Here is a 20,047-nt window from a genome sequence, read left to right on the forward strand (position 1 = left end):
TGAAAGTCAGTAAAATGAAGAATCTCAGACAGAGAAAAGGAAAGGAGGCCGTAGGCAAAGACCTCCCTGACACAGACCTAGCCAGGCTCCACATGCTTGTGAATGAGGTACTGGTTCTGACCAAAACATTTAAGCATGAGGTTAAAACCTAACTGCTTTAGGGCTGAGCAGTCTGCTCCAGTGAGAGTCCATTGCTCACCTCCTCCCCTATACCTAGACAGCCGCTGGGGCCCACTAAGTTTCTGCACATCTGCAACCAACAAACCAGGGCACTTCTTGGCAGCGGAGCTTGAGTGTTTTGTTTTGCCTTTTTTCCTTTACTGCCCTCTAACTGTGCCACTCAGAGCACTGAACCATGGGGTCCTTAGAAGGCCTAGTTTCCCTCTTTGTCTCATTTCCTTTCTAAAACATCTGCGTGACGGTTTATTCCATTTTTTAATACATAATACACATAAGAAAAAACTGCAGGGCCATGTTAACATTTATGTGGGCCAGAAACAAATGTAGCCCAGAATGAGATTTTAAAAACTGAGAATGAGAAAGAAAAGGAAGGTGGATGAGAGAACAGAAAACACATGAACAGTTATACACTCACACACGCGCAGAGAGAGAGAAGAGAGCTGAGAAAGAGAATGAATTGGAGAGAAAAGCTTCATTAGACTCAGAGAGGCAAGCAGTGGCAGTATACCAAGGTCACTTCTAATTTAGACCATCTAATTGGCAAACAGGCTCCAAATGGCTATCATCTCACAGGGCTTGGAATTAATGAAGCCCGATTATTTTCATTACCTTCCTCTGAGATGGAGACAAAGTAAGAGAGCTGATACCCAGGTGGGTGCTACAGCCCTGAGGCCACTGGCCACCTGAGAGCCCCAGTGTTGGGGGGGACCAGATGACCAGCCTGTCCCAGAGACTCACGGACACATAGGCATACACAGAGTACAGAAGAATCACAGTCACTGACTGAAAAATCACAGACTACTGCTCCCAAAAGGCAGACAGACAGAGAACTGCAGGCAGTCCAGGGCCAGAAGCATAGAGGGAAAATCTGTGCATGTACAAAACCTACAGAATAATTAGGAACTACCAAATGGAGAAAAGACAAAAGGCTAGAGAAAAAGGTGTTCCCAGGCTGCTCTGGAGCCAATCCCCATCTCACTTTGAGGTCATATTTTGTTAAGTGATTAAGGAACAAAGAAAATCTCCCCGTATTAGTGCTGCAGGATCCCAGTGGTGTGTCCTGTCACTTAGAAAGATAGTGATCAATTAGAATAATTTAAGAGTATTGAAATGCATGGTAGGTGGTCTCTCCTATTCTCATGCAGGGGCCAGAAACATGGGCCACATACCCTCAACCCTCCTTCCTGGACAGATTAGGAAAATAAGGCGTAGAGCAAGTGCTCCTATATTCCTGCCACCCATCTGAAATCTCCAGCTTCTCTGTAAATAGGTGAGACTGTGTTAGGTGAAACTGACATTGGGGGCAGGTTGCCCAACCAGGTATGGAAGGGCACTTGTCTCATATCCCTTAAGTTTTATAGATTTCCTTCTTTCGTATGACATGTGCAAAGACACCCTATGGAGCTCTGTTTCCAATAGGCCCGACAGGATGAAGTGCTGTGGGTGCAGTTTCCATAGGGAGGGCCAGCACTGCAATTATTCCTGGTGGAGAATATTTCTCAAGCCCCCTCATCAGTAAAAAGAAGGGGGCCCATGGAAGACACAGATATGAGATGCAGAGCATAAGCAAGCAGCTGTTACCATAGCAACAGACATATTAGACACTGCAGGTTCCTGAAAGCTGTCTGATAAGGTATTATTAAATGAAGCCTCCTCAAAACGCTCTCCATTTACAACTGAACAGAAAGACATTGTGTAGAAAGTAGTCTATTTCTATTTATCAGGGTGGAATTTTATAGTGGGACTGAAACCAAATTCAAGCTAGATCCTCAGACTTTGGAGCCAGACTTCAAAAAATATTTACCAAAATTGACAGCTGTAGATACTCTGGACATACCCCATGTCTGCCAGGAATCATCTATTTGGGTGATTTTGCCAGCTTTTCCTATTCCACAGGCATGGGAAGCTAACTCAGTCAACCCATTGGGCAAAGATTCACTCCTCTTGCTGCTATTCATCCTAGCCACTCGGGGACAAAGCAGACATAACTTTCTCCTCTTGCAGGATGAATGACCGTAGAACTGGCCATTCCTTAATGATACGGTTTTAGAAAATGGAGCTCTGATTTGAGAAGCATTTCTCATTGTGCCGTTTTCAGTTTCCTGCCTAACTAATACTTTCTCAGGGGCCAATTTTCTCATATTTACAGTAAAATACCCTCCAGGGGCATGACTTTAACCACAGGTTCATTACAATCACTTAGTTGTAAAACAATTATAAATTCCATTTTAACACCAAACTTTCAGAGGAAGGACATTGGCATCTGTTTTGATTCATCAGAGCAGAGACCAAGATCAGTATTCCAGTCCTCAAACAGGATTTGGGGCTCACCCTGAGGTATGGCCATAAATTGCCTCTAAGCCTGGTTGCTCATTTTTTCTTGCTGAACTAAAGGATTAAGGTAGAATTGCATCATTTGGCTCCATGCAAGCCATCCTCATGATTGGAAAAACCAACTCAGTACTGACAGCCATGCTGTAACTCCATCTTCCCATGGAAGGAGACAGTACAAAATCATCCTTACATATACACCTTTAAACAAAGAGTAAAAACCTATATATATTTCCCACAACTCTCAATTTCATTTCTGAATCCATTAACTGTCTCTTGTTGTTAACAAATCGACTTCCTATACATTTCCCACACTTTGCACACTTCTCAGAAATGTCTAGAAAACATCTCCATTGTCTGCTGTGGAAAGATGAGGCCCACAGGGGTTTCTATACAAGGTACTTCTCCTACACAATTATGTTATCCTGGGGTTCTAGAACAGAGTTATTAACCAGTTCCACAGATAAAATATTCCTTATGCTCTCTGGCATTGTACATATAATTTTGTATTTGTGGAATACCTGGAGGGTCTGTGACAGTGATTATCAAACTTCACTGTGCACAGAATAACCCAGCATGGCTGTTGTACAGCTTTCACCAGAGTCTCCATCAAGGTTGAGAATCAGTGCTTACAATGGTGCCGTGTAGTGGGTAACTTTCAGAAATAATTTAGGGATTGCTACCCTCAGCAAACACAGCAGTATTACCTTGCCCTTGAAGAATGACCACCAGCCATGTACCTTACTATCGCTGTTATAAAAATATGACAGTGAATATATGAAATATAATTTATACTCTAGTCCCTAGAGATGTAGAAATAAAATTTCTATTGTCTAATGTAAAGCAGTCATGTGGATTATTATAGGCCCCCGGTTCCTAGACTGGATTTATGTTAAACAGCAAAAATCATCACCTGAGCAAAAGAAATATAAGTAAGTACTGAAAATGCTTCCCTCCCCCACACCTCTTTCTGTTCCTTCAGGCTCCCATGGCTCCAGGCCATCAGCTGGGAAGAAAGATGAGGCCCCAGAAAACCCCCTTGTTATCTCCAAGGCTGATGAGAATGCTGCCAAAACCTGCAACAGAGAAACCCACCTGTCCACAGAAGGAGGTTTCCACCCACAAACAATCTTTCCACAGTGTTCACCGGCCTATTTGAAAAAACTCATGGAAAGTGAATTTCTACTTGAAAGATCTCTGAAAGGCAACCCATGCTGTCACCTTTGAGTCGCCCATTGGCTGCTAAAGTTCTCCTGATGCATCATCAATTTATATGTTCCTCATGACTAAACATCACTTACAACATTATTCATTAATTTTGCATAACCAGATGGAACAGGAAATGCCTAGAGGTGATATGTCTGTGACCTGCACATTATAACACAGAATTTTGAACAGACTACCTCTCTGGGAATCTTCACATGAAAAGGTAATCAAATTAACTTATTACTCCACTGTTGAAATAATGCTAAGTTAGAGGTGAGAATAATTCTCTTTGGTGGCTTTCCTCCAGTGATCAGGAAAGGGCTTTCATATCAGCCCCAGCATAGCTGAAAGTAGGACATTACTACCACCTGTAGTACTTTGAAAAGTTTTCACATTACAATTAGATGTAAACATTTATGCTAACCTTTTCGGCCATATTTATAGTGACCACTTAGAGTCAAGCTTTCAAAACTTGCAGTTGTAGCAACATGATGTTCAAATGCAAAACGCACATTCACGAATCAACATATTATCTCAGACTAACCATTTTCCTCCTTTGAGAATAAAAGTATCCACTTCGGAAACTCCAACATTACAGGGCTACACCTAGAGTTGGAAAATGTGGGTTCAGATCTCAACTCTGCCACTTAAAAATGGCATCAAGTCAGTTAATGCTGTTGAGCCTCAGGTTCCTTATCTGTCAATGGGACTGTGTCATACCTTTTTTTAAAAAAGGGTTTTAAAAACAACAACAACAACAACAAAACAGGGATTGCTATGAGGATGAAATGAGATGTAAATGAAATTAAGAGCAACCTAGACCATGGCTTGCTCAATAAAGGTTTGAAGAATCTGAACAATGATTTCTTCATATAAATGGTTAGCTAATCCATGCCTCTGTCTCCTGAAAGGACAGAGGATGATAAGGAAGGTTGAGAAACATGTATTTAGCACTTCATCCATGGTCATGGCAAATCTGAGGCAGGTACAGTACATCAAAGGTCACAGAACGAGGACGATTTTCTGACATTTCCAACACTACACTGGCTTTCTTGTCCAACGACAGCATCTTGCCCTTGTTATCGTGTCACCTTTGACCCCTGGAAACAGAAAAACCACAGGGTCCTGCTGCTGACTGCCTTACCGTCATAATGAGCTTCTCCACGCAGTCAGGTGCCACGCTGTGGAGGTGGGTGAGGTGTAGCTGGAGGTGGATCTTGTTGTTGAGCATGTCCTGGCACAGGGGGCAGCGAAGCATGGGCTGCACCGAGTGCTGTGTCATGGCATGCACCCGAAGCCGGTTGACGTCAGCGTTGCTGTACTTGCAGTAGGGACACTGGTACATCTGTGGGGAACACACCCACCGCTCTGGCTGAATCTTCAGTTCCTACCAGCAACTGTGTCTGCCCCAAGTCCACCCACTCAGAAGTTCATTCCCCACCAATGTCTACAACACTCCCGCCACCAGCAGAGCCCCTTCCAGTCTCACCTGTTCCGGCTTGATCTCCTCAGATGTTTTTGGTCGCTTCGAAGAGAGGGGAGACTCTGAGCTACTTGGGAAGGAGATGCGTTTGGAGGTTGCAGGAGAATCTGTTAGCTCCTTCTCTGCTTGGCTGGACGAAGCTAGAAGAAAAAGTAGAAGATGGAATACAGAAACCAGACCAGGCCAGCTCCCAGAGGGTTTGTGTTGGGTGAAACTCAATATTCATTTATAGCACAGGATTTTCTTAAAACACCAAATTTCAAGAAGGATGAACATCCGGACTGACTTATCAAGCATGTTGGAAAAGAAGCAAGTGTTTCTTTTTCCCCCATGAATTTCTGTCACTACTTTAACAACTGAACATTAGGAAAAGAAGGCAAAGAAATGGAATAAGAGGTTCTGGAGATGGATTAAGCTAAATTCAGTCTGTTCTAACTTCCCCCAATCTAGAAACAAGCTGCTGGCTCGTCGGGGGCAGTAGGGCTGACGGTGGGCAAGGAAGTCTCACCAGCTGCTTTGCCAAACTGAGTACAAGACACACTCTGCTTCACAGACGTAAGAAACTACGTGCTCCCAACTTTGTCATCCCAGCTCTTGGAATCACAACATGGCACATCACAGGCAACACAATAAATGTGATCTGTGAAAGGTTCACGTGGATATCTGCATACCACTATGTGGGGGAAAAAATCAAGTTTGGGTTCAGCAGTTTGCTTTTGGGGAAGAAATAATTGACTGGAACTAGGCAGAGCGTGAATCCAACTTATAATCTAGCCAATGCTTCAGACACAAAAGTTTATTCAGCGTGGGTGGTAAGAGAGAAAGTTTCCTATCTGCTTGCCCAAACCATGCCTCCACACTCCTCTTGCCCACATCACCAAAAAACCCCAAACGCTAATTAATGAGGAGAGGCACATATGGCTTGAGTAGCAAACAGTGGGTAGAGAAGTGTTGGTGGAAGGAGTTCTCTAAAGCAAGGGAAGGGACCTGGAAGATTATGATAAGCAAACAGCCAGGCTAAGGGCTTAACCAGGATAAGGAGGGCTCCTCTAGTGTAAACACAAATCCCAACCTGGCTGAATTTGGTTGTTCCAACACCTCGTCAGTATCCAAGAGTCGGCTCCTTTCACTTGTTTTGGATGTGGGATTCCGTTTTTTGGAATTTTGCTTAAGGCAATTTTAAAAAAATCACGAAAATGGTAGTAAGAAAATACATACCCACTGCCCTCATCAAAAAATAATGTGACTCAACATTTCAGTTACTAGTTTAGAAGCCTAATTTTTACTCCCTGATAAAACCGCTTTCCATCTCACCCTGTCTAGGGATCTAGCATGTATTTCTACTTTATGCTTGGCTTTGAAATTTGTTCTGACATGGACACCAAGATGCTGTCATTATAGATGTGTACTTTAATAAACAATTTTAGAAAATCAATTTTGTTCATCAAAATCGTAAGGCCACAATATAATTTTGAAAAAAAGAAATTGCCAAATGCAGGAAATATTCCAGGAAGTTGATGCTCTTCCCAGAATGCACATCTTGTGACCTTTCACCCCAGTATCTTGGTAACCTGGTCTACATAAGTTTGTAGGACATCTATTATTTAAAATGTACAAGGACAAGCATATTACACACAGGCCCCTCCTCCTCCCAACACACACATTCATAACAGTACTTTAATCTGTCTCGAATCGACTTCAAACCCATTTTGCTCTTAATGGGAGTTATTCATTTTCACTTGAAAGGTAATACATGACGGCTGGATATTTAATGTGATGGACTGGCTGCCGATTAACTAGGTGCTGTAACATTCTAAACCAGTTCCCCCATGGCCCACTTCCCATCTCCTGGCCCCCCTCAGTCCTGATCCTACAGAACTGCGCCTTGCAGGTTGCAGACCCTGCAGGGTGATGGGCCGCTGCCTGAACACTCCCACGGTTGCAGTCTATAATTAACATTTCAGGGACTTAAGCTCCCTCTGCCCCCGGAAGGTTTCTTATTCTCCATCATTTTGATTTTTGCCTAGTGGTTATCTTCTATATATTAATGCTTCAAATGCATTCTAAAGATGGAGTGGATGGAGGCATCAAATAATACTTTAGATGGTTCAAGTATTGTCATCACAGCCATCTCCTCACCTTCTTGATTTTCACCCCCAGCTGGTAGGCATTAGGTTAGGCTCAGGGTTTATATTAACAGTTAGCAAAGAGCCACTCTCTGCTTCCTCCTTCCAGGAGAGGCAAACCAAGATACAGATGCTATTCCAAACACCCATTCCCATCTTTCTCTTAGTGTGTCTGACCTAAAACAACACCTGCTTTTAAAGGACTATGACAGTGCCTTGTAAATGCCCTCAATCTGCCTACCACCCCATTATGGAATGAGTCCACTGTGCAGTTGCTCAGCAGTGTGGATGAATGGGCACCGAGGCCGAGACCACCCAACTCATCTCACTCTCTCAGAAATGAAAAGCAAACACAGTAACCCAGTGCGGCATTAGTTTCCTCATAGGACCAAAGAGCCCATCCTCTTCCTTGAATGCTGAACACATGATGTATTGTGGCGAGGTTGCAGAGGTGAGAATTCTGGTTTCAGAAGCCACTATTCTTTCCCCCTGCATGAAGAGGGGAACGTTTATTATGCTTTTTTTTTTTTTTTAAACTCAAACTGCTCTGGAATTCTAAAGCTTCTTTTGTGAGCTTGAGCTAAGGAGCCATTATAAAGTGTTTTAAAAAATAAAATCAGCACTTGCTCACTCATTCTTCTTTCTTCCCAGTAACACAACAGTCCTGCTGTAACATGAAATACTGCATCCACTGGTGCACAAACTTCAGATTCATCTCCTTCTATCCAGGACAACCTGCATCTTTATTAGATCAATCTGTCTAGAAATGGACATTAGCCACCTGCAGCTCACTAGCTCTCTCTCTCAAGGTAAAGCAATACCATCCTTATAGCAGATTCTATAAACACCCAGTTACAATCTCATTGTGTTTCCCTGGGTGATGTGGGGACTGCTCCTAAGAGTTAGGTTAACTACAGCTGACACAGGTCCTTCCTTTGCTTGACCTCAGACATTAAAATGTCAATCCCTATCAAGACATTATCCCAAAGTCTTTATACAATGTCTGTAGAAGGGCAAAGACTTGTGCAAGTTCGCCATCAACATGCTCGAGGAAGCTTTATCACGGACAATCAGAGGTTCTCTTGAGCTTCTCTCTGTACAACTTCAACAGGGCCAGAGACTCCAAATCAATTTCTACTGCAGTTTTGTCACTAGCATACACTATAGGCATAAGCAAATGAGGGTGTACAAATACCAAGAAAGAAAGTATTGTAGTTTTCTGCTTTGAAGGCTTTTCTAAACTTGAACTTTAGGAGAGATGTCACAAGATAGAAAACCATTAAAAAAATTCAATTACTGGTCACTCTAATCCTGCTATGATGCCACATCAGTGAAATGGAAATAGATGTGCTCCTGAGACAAGACATTGTTTAAACAATTGGTGCCTGGAACCTTTGGTTTACTCTGGCAACAGAAAAACTAAACAACTTGAAGAGTTAGTACCTGTAGTGGTTTTTACAATAATGACAAAATGAATTGGAAACCATCTAGCTATCTTACGATAGGGCATGGTATCAGTAAACAATGGTACAGCCATTCTGTTGAGTATTAGAAGACATTAAAAATGATAGCTATGAAGCAATATGGAACAATTGTTGGGAATGCCAATCAGAAAAGAAATAGGATACAATGTGCACTATACCATGTTATAGCTATGTAAAAATCAGGAATTAGGAAAAAGACCAGAAGACAAGGATTGCTGTATTTCAGTGATGGCATCATGGCCCATTTTCCAAATTTGTCATGTACTTCTATTATTTTTAATAGTATAATAAAAAAGTTTAGCATTTAAATTCAACTGTCCATGAAAAAGCTGATATTTGGATCCCTACTGTGCAAAACATCAGGTGGTATTTTTTACTTTGCTGGTTAAAGCAATTTTTCTCATTTTGGCAGTTATGTCATATGAAAATATGTGTAAAATCTCAGTGAATCTTCCATAGGCAACATGCTGGGCTCCTGGCATTTCAAAGGGGATAAAAATGTGGCAGGGAAATCATGGGAGTGAATGTGCTATGCAGATGACATACACTAAAAAGCTAGGTAAATGGGATATTGTGACAACACAATTCTGGGTCAGACCCCTACTGAAACTTAGCAGGATGTGAACTGGGGATCCCTTGCCACACAAACTTTATAAGGAGTGAAAAAGTGCTTGCTCAACTTGTTAGCAGTTTATGGTTGCCCAGCCCAACTTGCTGATGAGGCACAGGAAGGAGGCATGTCCTTGTCACAGAGTTCAGAAAATTCCAAAGTCGGCTTTCTGGGCTGAGAGCCACCATTTCCCCTTATACTGTGATGGGTTGGCCAACTGAAACTGACAAGCACAGCTCCTGAGACAGGCAGACCTGATTGCTGATTCTCCCCCACTCTATTCTCTTAGGTTCCACCACATTCTAGGCAAAAAAAAAAAAAAAAAAAAAAAAACAAAAAACATTTCAAAGGGAAACATAGTTGTCAATGCCTGGCTTCCTTAGGGGGAAAAAAATCATTTATGTATGGAGACTTCAACTTCCACATATCCTTTGATTTTTATCATATTCGTTCGGGAAGTATTTAACCTCTAAAAATAGTTATTTACAAAGTTACCTGTCTTCTCATGCTAATTAGAGGGAGTAGGCAAGAGGAGAAAGCTGATCTGAATTCATGCAAGTTTTGTGTGCAATTTGCAAGAAATTGTCTGTCTGTCTATCTAATTTTTTTTGAGACATGGTCACACTCTGTCACCCAGGCTGGAACTCCTGGGCTCAAGCGATCCTCTTGCCTCAGCCTCTGGAGTAGCTGGTAGTACTGGTGTGCATCACCACACTGGCTAATTTTAAAAATTTCTTATAGAGATGGAGACTTGCTAGGTTGCCCAGGCTGGTCTTAAACTCCTGGGCTCAAGTGATCCTCCCACCTTGGCCTCCCAAAGTGCTGGGATTGCAGGCATGAGCCATCACACCAAGCCAAGACATAGTTTGTTATGTTCTAAGCATACAGGATAATTAACACCTGGCTAGCAAAACTTCATGTAGGAAGTGACTGACTTTAAAGAATAGGTAAGAAAGTGGCCAAGTACGGTAGAAACACAGCCTTTCAACATTCACAGTCCCTTATAACTTTACCTGATAAAACTACTCTTCCTAGAACAAATTCTCACACGATCCCACACATCACTAACAAATTACAAATCTGAGTCACTGAAATTACGGCCACAGAAAACCCAAGAGTTTTACTTGCTATACCAATGGACTTAATGCCAACACAGGCCTCATTTCTCATCTAGTGACATGGGCTGTACAACTCTGAAGCCAGGTGAAGTGTGGAGTTGCTGCCTCAAGAAAAATAAACCTGAAGAAAAATTGGAAATGAAGTAAACAATGGAACCTTAAGATACTCTGTTTTCGAGACATCCACTTGTCCTCCAAGAAAAGCAAAGTACTGATAAAATTAGTTTCTGGGTTTCCTGAGCAACATTCATTGTCTCATCACTCAACACACTGGTGGAACTGTTGGCACGGTGGACATTCTGTGCTGCAGGTCAGGCTTCCTCTGGCCAGAAGCCTCCCTTGGGGAGATCTTGGGCAGGTGTTGAGCTGTCCACATTGCTGGGAAGTTTCTTCTCAATTTCTTCATGGTGGAGTGGCACTTGGAGGTGGTATTCACCAAAGTGCTGATCCTCTTCCTTTCGGGGGTCCCGAGGTGAGCCCACTGATGGCCTGGGATGCTACCTGACATCTGATCCTTGTGGAGAGTCCAAAGGCAGCCGCCAACCCCACTTTGCCATCAGACTCTTAGCTAAAGTACCACTGACAGCCCCTCCATCTAAACTTCCATCTCCCAAACCAGCAACATAATGGAGGAGCCAATTAAATGATTATTAATTCATGCTACTTTCCGTAAGCCAGAGGTTCTCATCGCCTTGTGTTCCGTAAACCAGCTTGCCACCTGCCCCAGAAATTTACAGCAATCTTTTTATCTATCTCCATTGATTAAGGGGAAAAAATTCACAGAACTCCATACTCAGTGTCTGAGTTGGGATTAACCACCTCAGCACACTAGATATAGGTGTTTCACCGATCTGAAAATGGTCATTTAGCTAATAATTATAATTAAATGAAAGGTGCAATGTGCTTTTTCCATAGCCCTTCTCCCTCAGCTTCTCCCAGACCTCGTGCTCCCTCTAGACGGCAGGAATGCAATGTTTCCAGAAGGTACTCTGTGCTTCTGGACGTTGTGATCTTACTGTCATTGAAAGTGGAGCTACTCTTGGCATCTGCTCGCAATTCCTTCCCCAGAGGCCAGGCTGGGCTTTCTTACTCGCATCTCCTGTGGAGCGACTGCACTTGGTAAGTGGCTAGAGAGCTGGCTAAATTTTCTTCCTCCCTTAATACAGAGAACAACAGTTCCTTCAAAGAGTCTCTGCTTTGCTGCCAACTTGGTCTTTAAACATGCATGGTCTCTTCTGCTCCCAACCAAGCACTTACAGATGTTTCAAAGAGGAATCAGGAGTGGGGGGTACTTGTGTGAAGCAGAAACATGCATGTGTACACCCAGCGGGGGGTAGTCTTCATGCCATGGCTAAAAAAGAAGTTGGGGCTTCTCTCTTCCCTGCCCTAAGGTATCGAATCTGTCTCAACATCCAGCCTACTGGGGTTAAGAACCTTCTATTCAAAACACAGTCCTATTCTCAGGAACAGCAAGCTGTGTTACTCCCATCATCTCTAGAAAATATTCTAAAGAAGTACAACCACCTACCCAAAAAAGTAGAATGTGCCTACACAGGTATGGCAAAGCATGCAGGTCTCATCAACTTACCAGACACTGTTTCAAGAAAGGATTTCAAAGAAAATTTGAGTTATGCTGCAGATGAGTGTAACAGTTACTCAGGGAAAGGCTAATTATTTTTCTCCTCCAACTCAAATATGAACTCGGTAAGGTCAGCACTTTGAAAATCCATCAGCTCTTTTGTGTTATTAATAATAAAGATTTCCAACTCTTCACTCACTCTTCATTTTGACTCTGCCTCCACCCACCCCAATCCTGCTATCCAGGACCTCCTCTACCAAGACTCAGGGCCTGTGTCTCCTCCAGACACCTTCCCTGACTTTTAGGAAAGCACGGTACCTCTCTCACCCAGTGGGGGCTCAGGACTTACTGTCCAGTTAAAGAAGAAATAGATCTCAAAACTTCATACTTGTCACTGAGATCTCAGCCCTGGGGTTCTCAAATTCCATAGTGTGTCAGAATCCCCGGGAAGGATCATTAAAACACAGATGGCAGGTCCTGCCCCTCGGGATTTATGATTCTGTAGGTCTGAGTGAGAGAATTTGCATTTCCAGTAAGTTCCCAGGTAGTGCTGATGGTCCAGGGACCACTTTGAGAACAGCTGTCAGAGCCAAAGTGTTCTGTAATTGGTAGGAGCCATGTCCAACTAGAATTCAATGAGAGGGCCCAGCAAGCACAGGCAGATCTGCCAGTCCACTTTCTAATGACTCTGACGACATGATACTCTCGTCTCAATTCAGGGACAAAAGCCAGGCCTGGTCTCAAAGCCTACATGTTTTTCCCCCTAGGCCAAAGGTGAAAGATTAAATATGGCTGTCCCTCAGGGAATCTGCTCACTCCAAAACAAATGAACACACATTTTCAAAGCTAGATATTCAGAAGGAACAAGCTCCACATACTGTCAGCAGTTTAATCCAGAATAATGACAGACTGCCTTGTTGATGGAAATCCCATTCTTTCTACATGTCCTGGAGAACCTCTGTAGACTCTTTCCACCTCGCAGAAAGAAGAAACATCTTTCTAATGCTGGCTTCCCGGGATGAGGCACCTGTAAGCCGCACCAGCCTAAGACCCCCTTTGCTTTGGCTCCAGAAGGATGCACAGATCCATAGTAGCCTCCGTTTGCACAAGTTAGCTATCTGGGAACGGGGTTCAGGCGGTGCGCTGTGGGGCTTCTGCCTTCGCAGTATGCAGCCTCTTTGGCATTGGAAGCCTCAAGGTGGAGGCTGAGTGGTGGGTGCTGCTGCTTGCTCGGTCTGTGGGGAGAAAAAAGTGCTAAGCCCCACATCAGAGACATCTATCTGTTGCACTAATTCCTCGTTGAAATATGCATAAGGCTGCTTAACTACCCTGATCTCAGTTCCCAAAAGGCCATGCTGCACTTCAGTTTCAAGATACCTTGCTCCCTCTGTGTCAGGTTTGTGCATGAACCACTGGTCAAAACATTTAGACCAACACCAACTGTCGGTCTATTTACTAACTTCTAGACATTGGGCTACAACCATGAGCCTGGCTCATCACAGGATTTAGGGACATAATAAATACTCCTGATTTCTGACTTTGAGGTATGAAGTCAGCCTGCCTGCCTATGACTTGTTGTCAGCTCCCCCAAAATATCCTGTCTTCCCAGGCACAGCCTCCTGAGCTCAGCCATTCTGTCTTGTGAGGATGGGTGGCCACAGTCCAGGGACACATTGGGGTCTGCATTTATCATGCTTCGCTCTGGCTTTCTTATAGGTCTGTGAAGACCATGGAAAGGAACCTTAGAGACCCTGAGATGGACAGAGGAAAAAATCCAGAGGTATAAGACATAGCTCAAAACCAGTGGTGACATGAATCATCCTGGGACCAGGCCAAAGTTAATTAACAGAGGCTCATTCAGTCTCCAGTGAATCAAACATTAATTAGGTTAGTTAGAATCTCTGAGCCCCAACACAGTATAGACGCCAAGAGATTGGAATGTAACAGTATTCTTCCAGTTTTTTCCTCCATTCCAAATCTATGTTCCTAAGATACTTACTATGTTTTAAAAGTGAAACTGAACTTGTGAAAACAGATAGTTAAAATTTGGGGGTGTGTCCAGCATGGTGACAGACACAAAGAACTGCTGAACATAACTTCTCGGTATCCTTATGAATTGACTCCCCACAATCCATCAAGGGTTTCCTTTTAGAATTTGTACTTAGGGAAGAAAGATGACATCACTCAGGCCCCTGCAAGCCTGGAAAATGGGAATTATTCTCCACTTTCCCCTGAAGTTTTAAAAGCACCAAGAAGACTGGAAGTATCTCTTGGTATTTTGTACAGTAGAGTGAGGGAAACCCTGCACTGAGTAACACTGACAACAGTGCTTCTCTCAGTCTCCACTGAGTTCCCACACCCATCTCACGCTCAGCACTCCAAAGGCCTCGGATGAGTGCTCTGTGTAAGGGGCTGGGCAGGTGGTTCTAGCGCACCTTTAGGGACTCCTCAGGAACTGATGTTTTCCACAGGTTGTTTCCCTATGGTCAAGTTCTCTTTATCCAAAGGCATCAGTGCCCCTTGCTGAGTAATAAAGCACAGTGGTTTGCAGTGCTGGTCACACCCTGGTTTCAATCTTGGCTATGTGACCTCACATACTGTATCTGACTACATTGAGCTTTCAGTTTCCTCATGTGTCAATGGGATAACAGTATCTACGTTCCTGTTAGGCTAGTGAGAGATCAGGCATATGAAACCTACCAGAGTCCAGCACGTGGTGAAAGCTCAGACGTTTGTTGGTTTTCATTTTTAGGCCTATCTGGGAAATAATATGGCTCCCTGTGGGGCCATATAACCACATGGCGAGGGGAGACGCCTGGTTTTTAGGACAAGCACCAGACACTCTGAATCTGTCTTTTCTGTACCTCACGATGAAACAATCCTACTAGAAAGTAGGGTAACTTGAACTTGAAAGTATTTTTGCCATACTGTTTTACCAACTGATTGCTAATGAAACACCTACACAGTATTAAGTACTTGCTAGATGCTGGGGATTACAAAAATCAATGAATTTTTTTCATTTCAGCTGACAATAAACAGCTGAAAAGTCTGTTGGACAACTAGAGAAGCATAGAATTTTCAAGTTCTACAGTCTTCATATAATAAGTGAAAGTGACAATGTTACATGTTCTTTAGCTTTATGATGTAGGGAATATATCTTTGCCCCAAAAGGCAAACTGGGGTTTGGTCACAACTATAGCACCCAGAAATCCCCAATTTATGGGTCTTAGTTCTCTAGGCTGAAAAATAAAGATAATATTGGACCCAGGAAGAATATGAGAGCCTAATAAAAGTGCTCTGATATCCCCATGAGAAAGGCACCACGGTATTTTTCAAAAATCAAAATTCGAAAATTATGATTCTAATAACAGAGGTGCTTTCCCATCAGCACAAAAGCCAAAACTGGAACAAAGCAGGGAAAATTAACATGGCCACCCTGTAAGAATAACGTGCAAATCTGTAAGGTATTTTCTATAGTGATGAACAATGATTTGCTCCTTAATATACATTTTCACTGCCCTTTATCTATACCTTGATAATTCTCATTACACTGTGTCATAATTATGTGATTACATATGACACCTCTCCTAGAAGGTGAGTTGCTTTTTTTGCATGTCCTGTATCTGCCTTAGGTATCTACACAAAAAATATTTGCTCAATTGATGTGGTCTCTATCTCTCTTACGACTTACAATATAAACTTTCAAAGCTAAGACCTTTGAATTACTGGAATTCAGACAAGTCCAGATACACGCCACACCCTATATCTATTTTTACTTCCCAACATAAAAATAGTTCATGGTTTGTTTTCAACTGTGAGATAGAATTCTGCCTACAGTGACTTTAAACGGCCAAGTTATACTCAAAATGGCCTGGGGAGCAGGAGAAGGGGAACTGAGTGGACTCTGGAAAAGTTGACACAGCTACACAATTCCCATCTGTGTGTGAAAACAGAAAACCAAAAATGGCTTCACTGGCAGAAACGTAAACCACAACGGGGCCCTGCAAGCTGGGCTCCCAGCGTTCCCTCTCATGTACCCTGCTGCAAAGACAAATTTACTTTTAGATGAGGTGCAGAGAGAGAACCAAGTGCTGAAAGGATACAGAGTTAGGTCAAGATGATTTTTGCAGGGGTGTGGTGGTGGTGAGTGGCCTGGTCTCCAGCCAGCAACAGGGCTAGGATGTGGGTGGCCATTCGGAGGTGCCCATGCGAGTCTCCAAGGACTCGTCCACTGATGTGCTCATCACGCTGGCCCTGATAACGCAGAACTAGGTAAGGGCATGGGGTGCTCTGATACCCGACCAAGAAAAGTGGGCTTGGTGCTGTCTGATCTTCGTGGAGAAAGCCTCTTTGAACCTTTTATGCTGGCTTCTGATCCATGCAATCTACATTAACTAGCAGTTAGACCAGGGAAATCTTTAAAACTTACTGGTGTGGCCGGGCGCGGTGGCTCACACCTGTAATCCTAGCACTCTGGGAGGCCGAGGCGGGTGGATCGCTCGAGGTCAGTTGTTCGAGACCAGCCTGAGCAAAAACGAGACCCCGTCTCTACTAAAAATAGAAAGAAATTATCTGGCCAACTAAAAATATATATAGCAAAAATTAGCCAGGCATGGTGGCTCATGCCTGTAGTCCCAGCTACGCAGGAGGCTGAGGCAGGAGGATCGCTTAAGCCCAGGAGTTTGAGGTTGCTGTGAGCTAGGCTGACACCACGGCACTCACTCTAGCCGGGCAACAGAGCGAGACTCTGTCTCAAAAAAAAAAAAAAAACTTACTGGTTTTCTGACTTTAGTATTTAATATTCTATAAGATGCTATTCTACAGCTGTCCCTCCAATTATATTTTTATGGAGTTTCCAGACTGTAAGAACCCATTTGGGCCAACCTGCCATTACACAGATTTCGTTAACTGAGGTCCAGAGACCTAAAGTCATTCTGGTCACCTCAGTGGCAGGCGGGGCCTCCAACCCAGGGCTTCTGATTCCTACTAGCCCAGTGCTTTTTCTAACACATAACTTTTCCTCTCAGCACATACTTTCTTTTATCTTTACAGACTCAATTAAAAAAAAAAAGGTATTTTTTTCAGCCCCTTTCCATTCTCTGTCACAGATTACATTTCAGGCACCAAGTTCCCCATACAAAGGCATCTCTATTTATACAAAGCTGTAAACAACAGGGAGAATAAGGGGAGGGCTGGTAATAGATTTCCACCAGGATGTGCCTAACCTGCTTTTTTTCAACCTCAGTAATTAGAAAGGCAGTAGGTTTGTAGGAATTATTCATATGCAGCAAGGGCCGTGCACTATACATTTATGTTAAACATGTCAAATCCGATTGAAATCATGCCTGCCAGCACCATATTCCATAAACATACTTTTCCCGAACAGTCGCCCAGACCTTGCCAGCCCATTAATACCTCCTTTAATAGCAATCTTCCATAGATTCAAATCAGGGACGCTCCACTGCACTAATTGCTCTGTGTTAGGTGAGCACCATGGATTTAAAAAAATTAATAAAGTAAAATCCCTTCAGGCCATTCCTCTAGAAAAAGGAAAACACTCAAACTACAATTCTAACTAACTCAAAAGTTTACCAAAAATATAAACATGAACATCAGTTAGGGATTTCTGAAGCATTTTCATGGTGTCATTTTGAGTTGAGCTATTTAGTCCCTGCCCCCACCCCCACCCCCCACTATTTTTTAAAAGCACCAATACCCCCGTCCATCCTGTCCCAAATTACCTTAACAAGACTCAGCCTGGTGCTCTATGGGTGGAAACCATGGTAGTTACAGGATATAAATAATCATCTCCCTATGATTCTTTGCCAGCAGTTCATTTTTCCCCCTAATTATTGGTGATAAAGCATCATGTCAATTGTATATAACTTAATTTATTACAATTAATGATTAATTGGATAATCATTGTATTAATCATTGCTCAGTTGCTGACAGTGGGGACTCTTCAGCCTAGAAGACACATATTCAAATCCATTCTGGTAAAAGAGAACAAGGGGACATTTTCAAAAGAGAAAACCACAAAGTTGGACAATAACAATGGCTACGCATTAGGGAAGAGGCTTTGCTTCAAAGAACCTTCGTGTACCCTTTGTGAGCCCATGAGAGTGCTTCACACTTGCCTTGACTAGATGTGACGCCCTGTTTACCACAGGCCTGTACATGTGCTACCACTCGCCACCTTGGAAACCTCAGGTGGCCGAGGCCAGTGGTATCACCTGTCCATGTATCACAGATGAGGCACCTGAGGCTTCAAGAGACCAAGTGCTTCCACCAAGGTCGTTTCCTAGCTGGTGGGCTTCCTGACTCCAAAGCTAGAGCGTTCTTTCCTTGTCACCAGCCAGCTTTCAGACTGAGCACAGCACTGGCTCATTCCAGGGTATATTCATGGTTGATAATTCATTTTGAACCCACAAGTGGCTACTGTGTTACTATCATCACTGTAAAACTTAGGGAGAGATGAAAACTAGATCAAATGATCAAACTGAAAAAGTTCATTCTCTGAGAGGTGGTAAAGCTTCCTGGTAAGAGCTCGGGCTCTGCCCTAAGTTAGACTAAGTGGCAAAGCCAAGTTGCAAATCTGAATCTGTTTGTATAATTTTTGGCAACTTGCTTGAGCTCTCCAGGGCTCAGTTTCCTTATCTGCAAGATGGTGGGGTGGGAGAGCAGTTATTTATAGTATCTATTTCAAAGAGTGGGAGTGAGAATCAAATGACCTGATATATAGAGCAGTGCTGCCCAGCATTTTTTCCCACATCATGGCACACACAGAATATGATGGCAGATTGGAATACACAGATGAAGCTGCAACTGACCGTGGCATCAGTGACCTCCCAGCCCCACTGGCCAAACCAAGGGCCATGGGGAGCAGTGCTTGTGAGCCACTGAAGACACACCTGCTGGGAAGGACAGGTGTGAAGCTCTAGAACAGAGTCTACAACAGAATTAGAGCTTAATGCAGCCTTTATAATAACTGGAAAGTTACTATACTTGTGATGCATTCTTTCCAAGTTAGTTCTGTTCCTTCTGAGTATCCATAGCTACACATATAGCTATTTCCATTTAAATTCATTACAGTAAAATCAAATTGAAAGTTCAGTTCCTCAGTGGTACTAGCCATATTTTAAGTGCCCAATAGTCGTATATGGCTAGTGGCTACAGTATTGTACAGACAGATGCAGAACATTTCTATCATACAGAAATTTCCATTGGATAGCACTCATCTATAGAAATATTGTTCTTATGACTATGGGCATTTCTGAAATCCCCAGCAGAGTGTTACACTCCCTGAAGGCAAGTCCTATAATCTCATCAAACTTGTCATCAGTGGAACTCTACCCTGGTGCCCTGCACGGGGCAGGGGCTCAGCCTTTGCTTGGGGAATTGACCCTTCCATGATTCAGATCACTATCTTGCTTGTCTTGCTGCCACTCTAGGTAAAAGACCTGATATCTAAATAAAAGAATCCCAAAGAGGGACACCTAAAAACGAAATCAGGAGTCCCATTCTGACATAAAAATAAATAGCTAAAAATTTTTAGTAAAGATTATCCATTCCTGCACAAACCCCCAAACTACATAATCAATAGCTGAGAAAATGCCGATTATCCAGGCCCATTTGAAATAGTATTAATCTGCATCATGAACAGCCACTAATCAACACAGCAAATTGTGAAATCACTATTTATTTATTTGCCAGGAGGAAGCACTCCCCATCACATTTAATCAGATAGGAACAGCTCAATTTAGGGAGTAAATGGAACAAACAGAGATACTTTTTATAAAACACTAAGGATCTAAAAGAAAGCTCAGAAAAGGTTGCTGGCACCTATATCGATTCCAAGATCAAATCGGCCCAAGTACCTTAATAAAGCCTGTCATTACACACTCAGATGCTATAGACAAAATTATGCTTT

General features: G+C 43.0%; 1 protein-coding gene across 2 annotated transcripts in view; it reads right to left on the reverse strand.

Moving 5' to 3' along the window:
• ZFHX3 (zinc finger homeobox 3) overlaps positions 1-20,047 on the reverse strand; it is a 159,359-nt gene that overhangs the window by 21,138 nt on the left and 118,174 nt on the right. Inside the window, exons 5-6 of one of the 2 annotated variants that reach the window (XM_045533186.1) lie at positions 5,207-5,340; positions 4,862-5,062 (exon numbers count right to left, since the gene is read on the reverse strand). In XM_045533186.1, coding sequence (XP_045389142.1) covers positions 4,862-5,062; positions 5,207-5,340 — 335 coding nt within the window. The remainder of the gene's footprint in view (positions 1-4,861; positions 5,063-5,206; positions 5,341-20,047) is intronic. The other variant, XM_045533187.1, reaches the window with a different exon arrangement.

The sequence above is a fragment of the Lemur catta genome, chromosome 20 (genome assembly GCF_020740605.2).
Source record: "Lemur catta isolate mLemCat1 chromosome 20, mLemCat1.pri, whole genome shotgun sequence".
Taxonomy (NCBI): Eukaryota; Metazoa; Chordata; class Mammalia; order Primates; family Lemuridae; genus Lemur; species Lemur catta.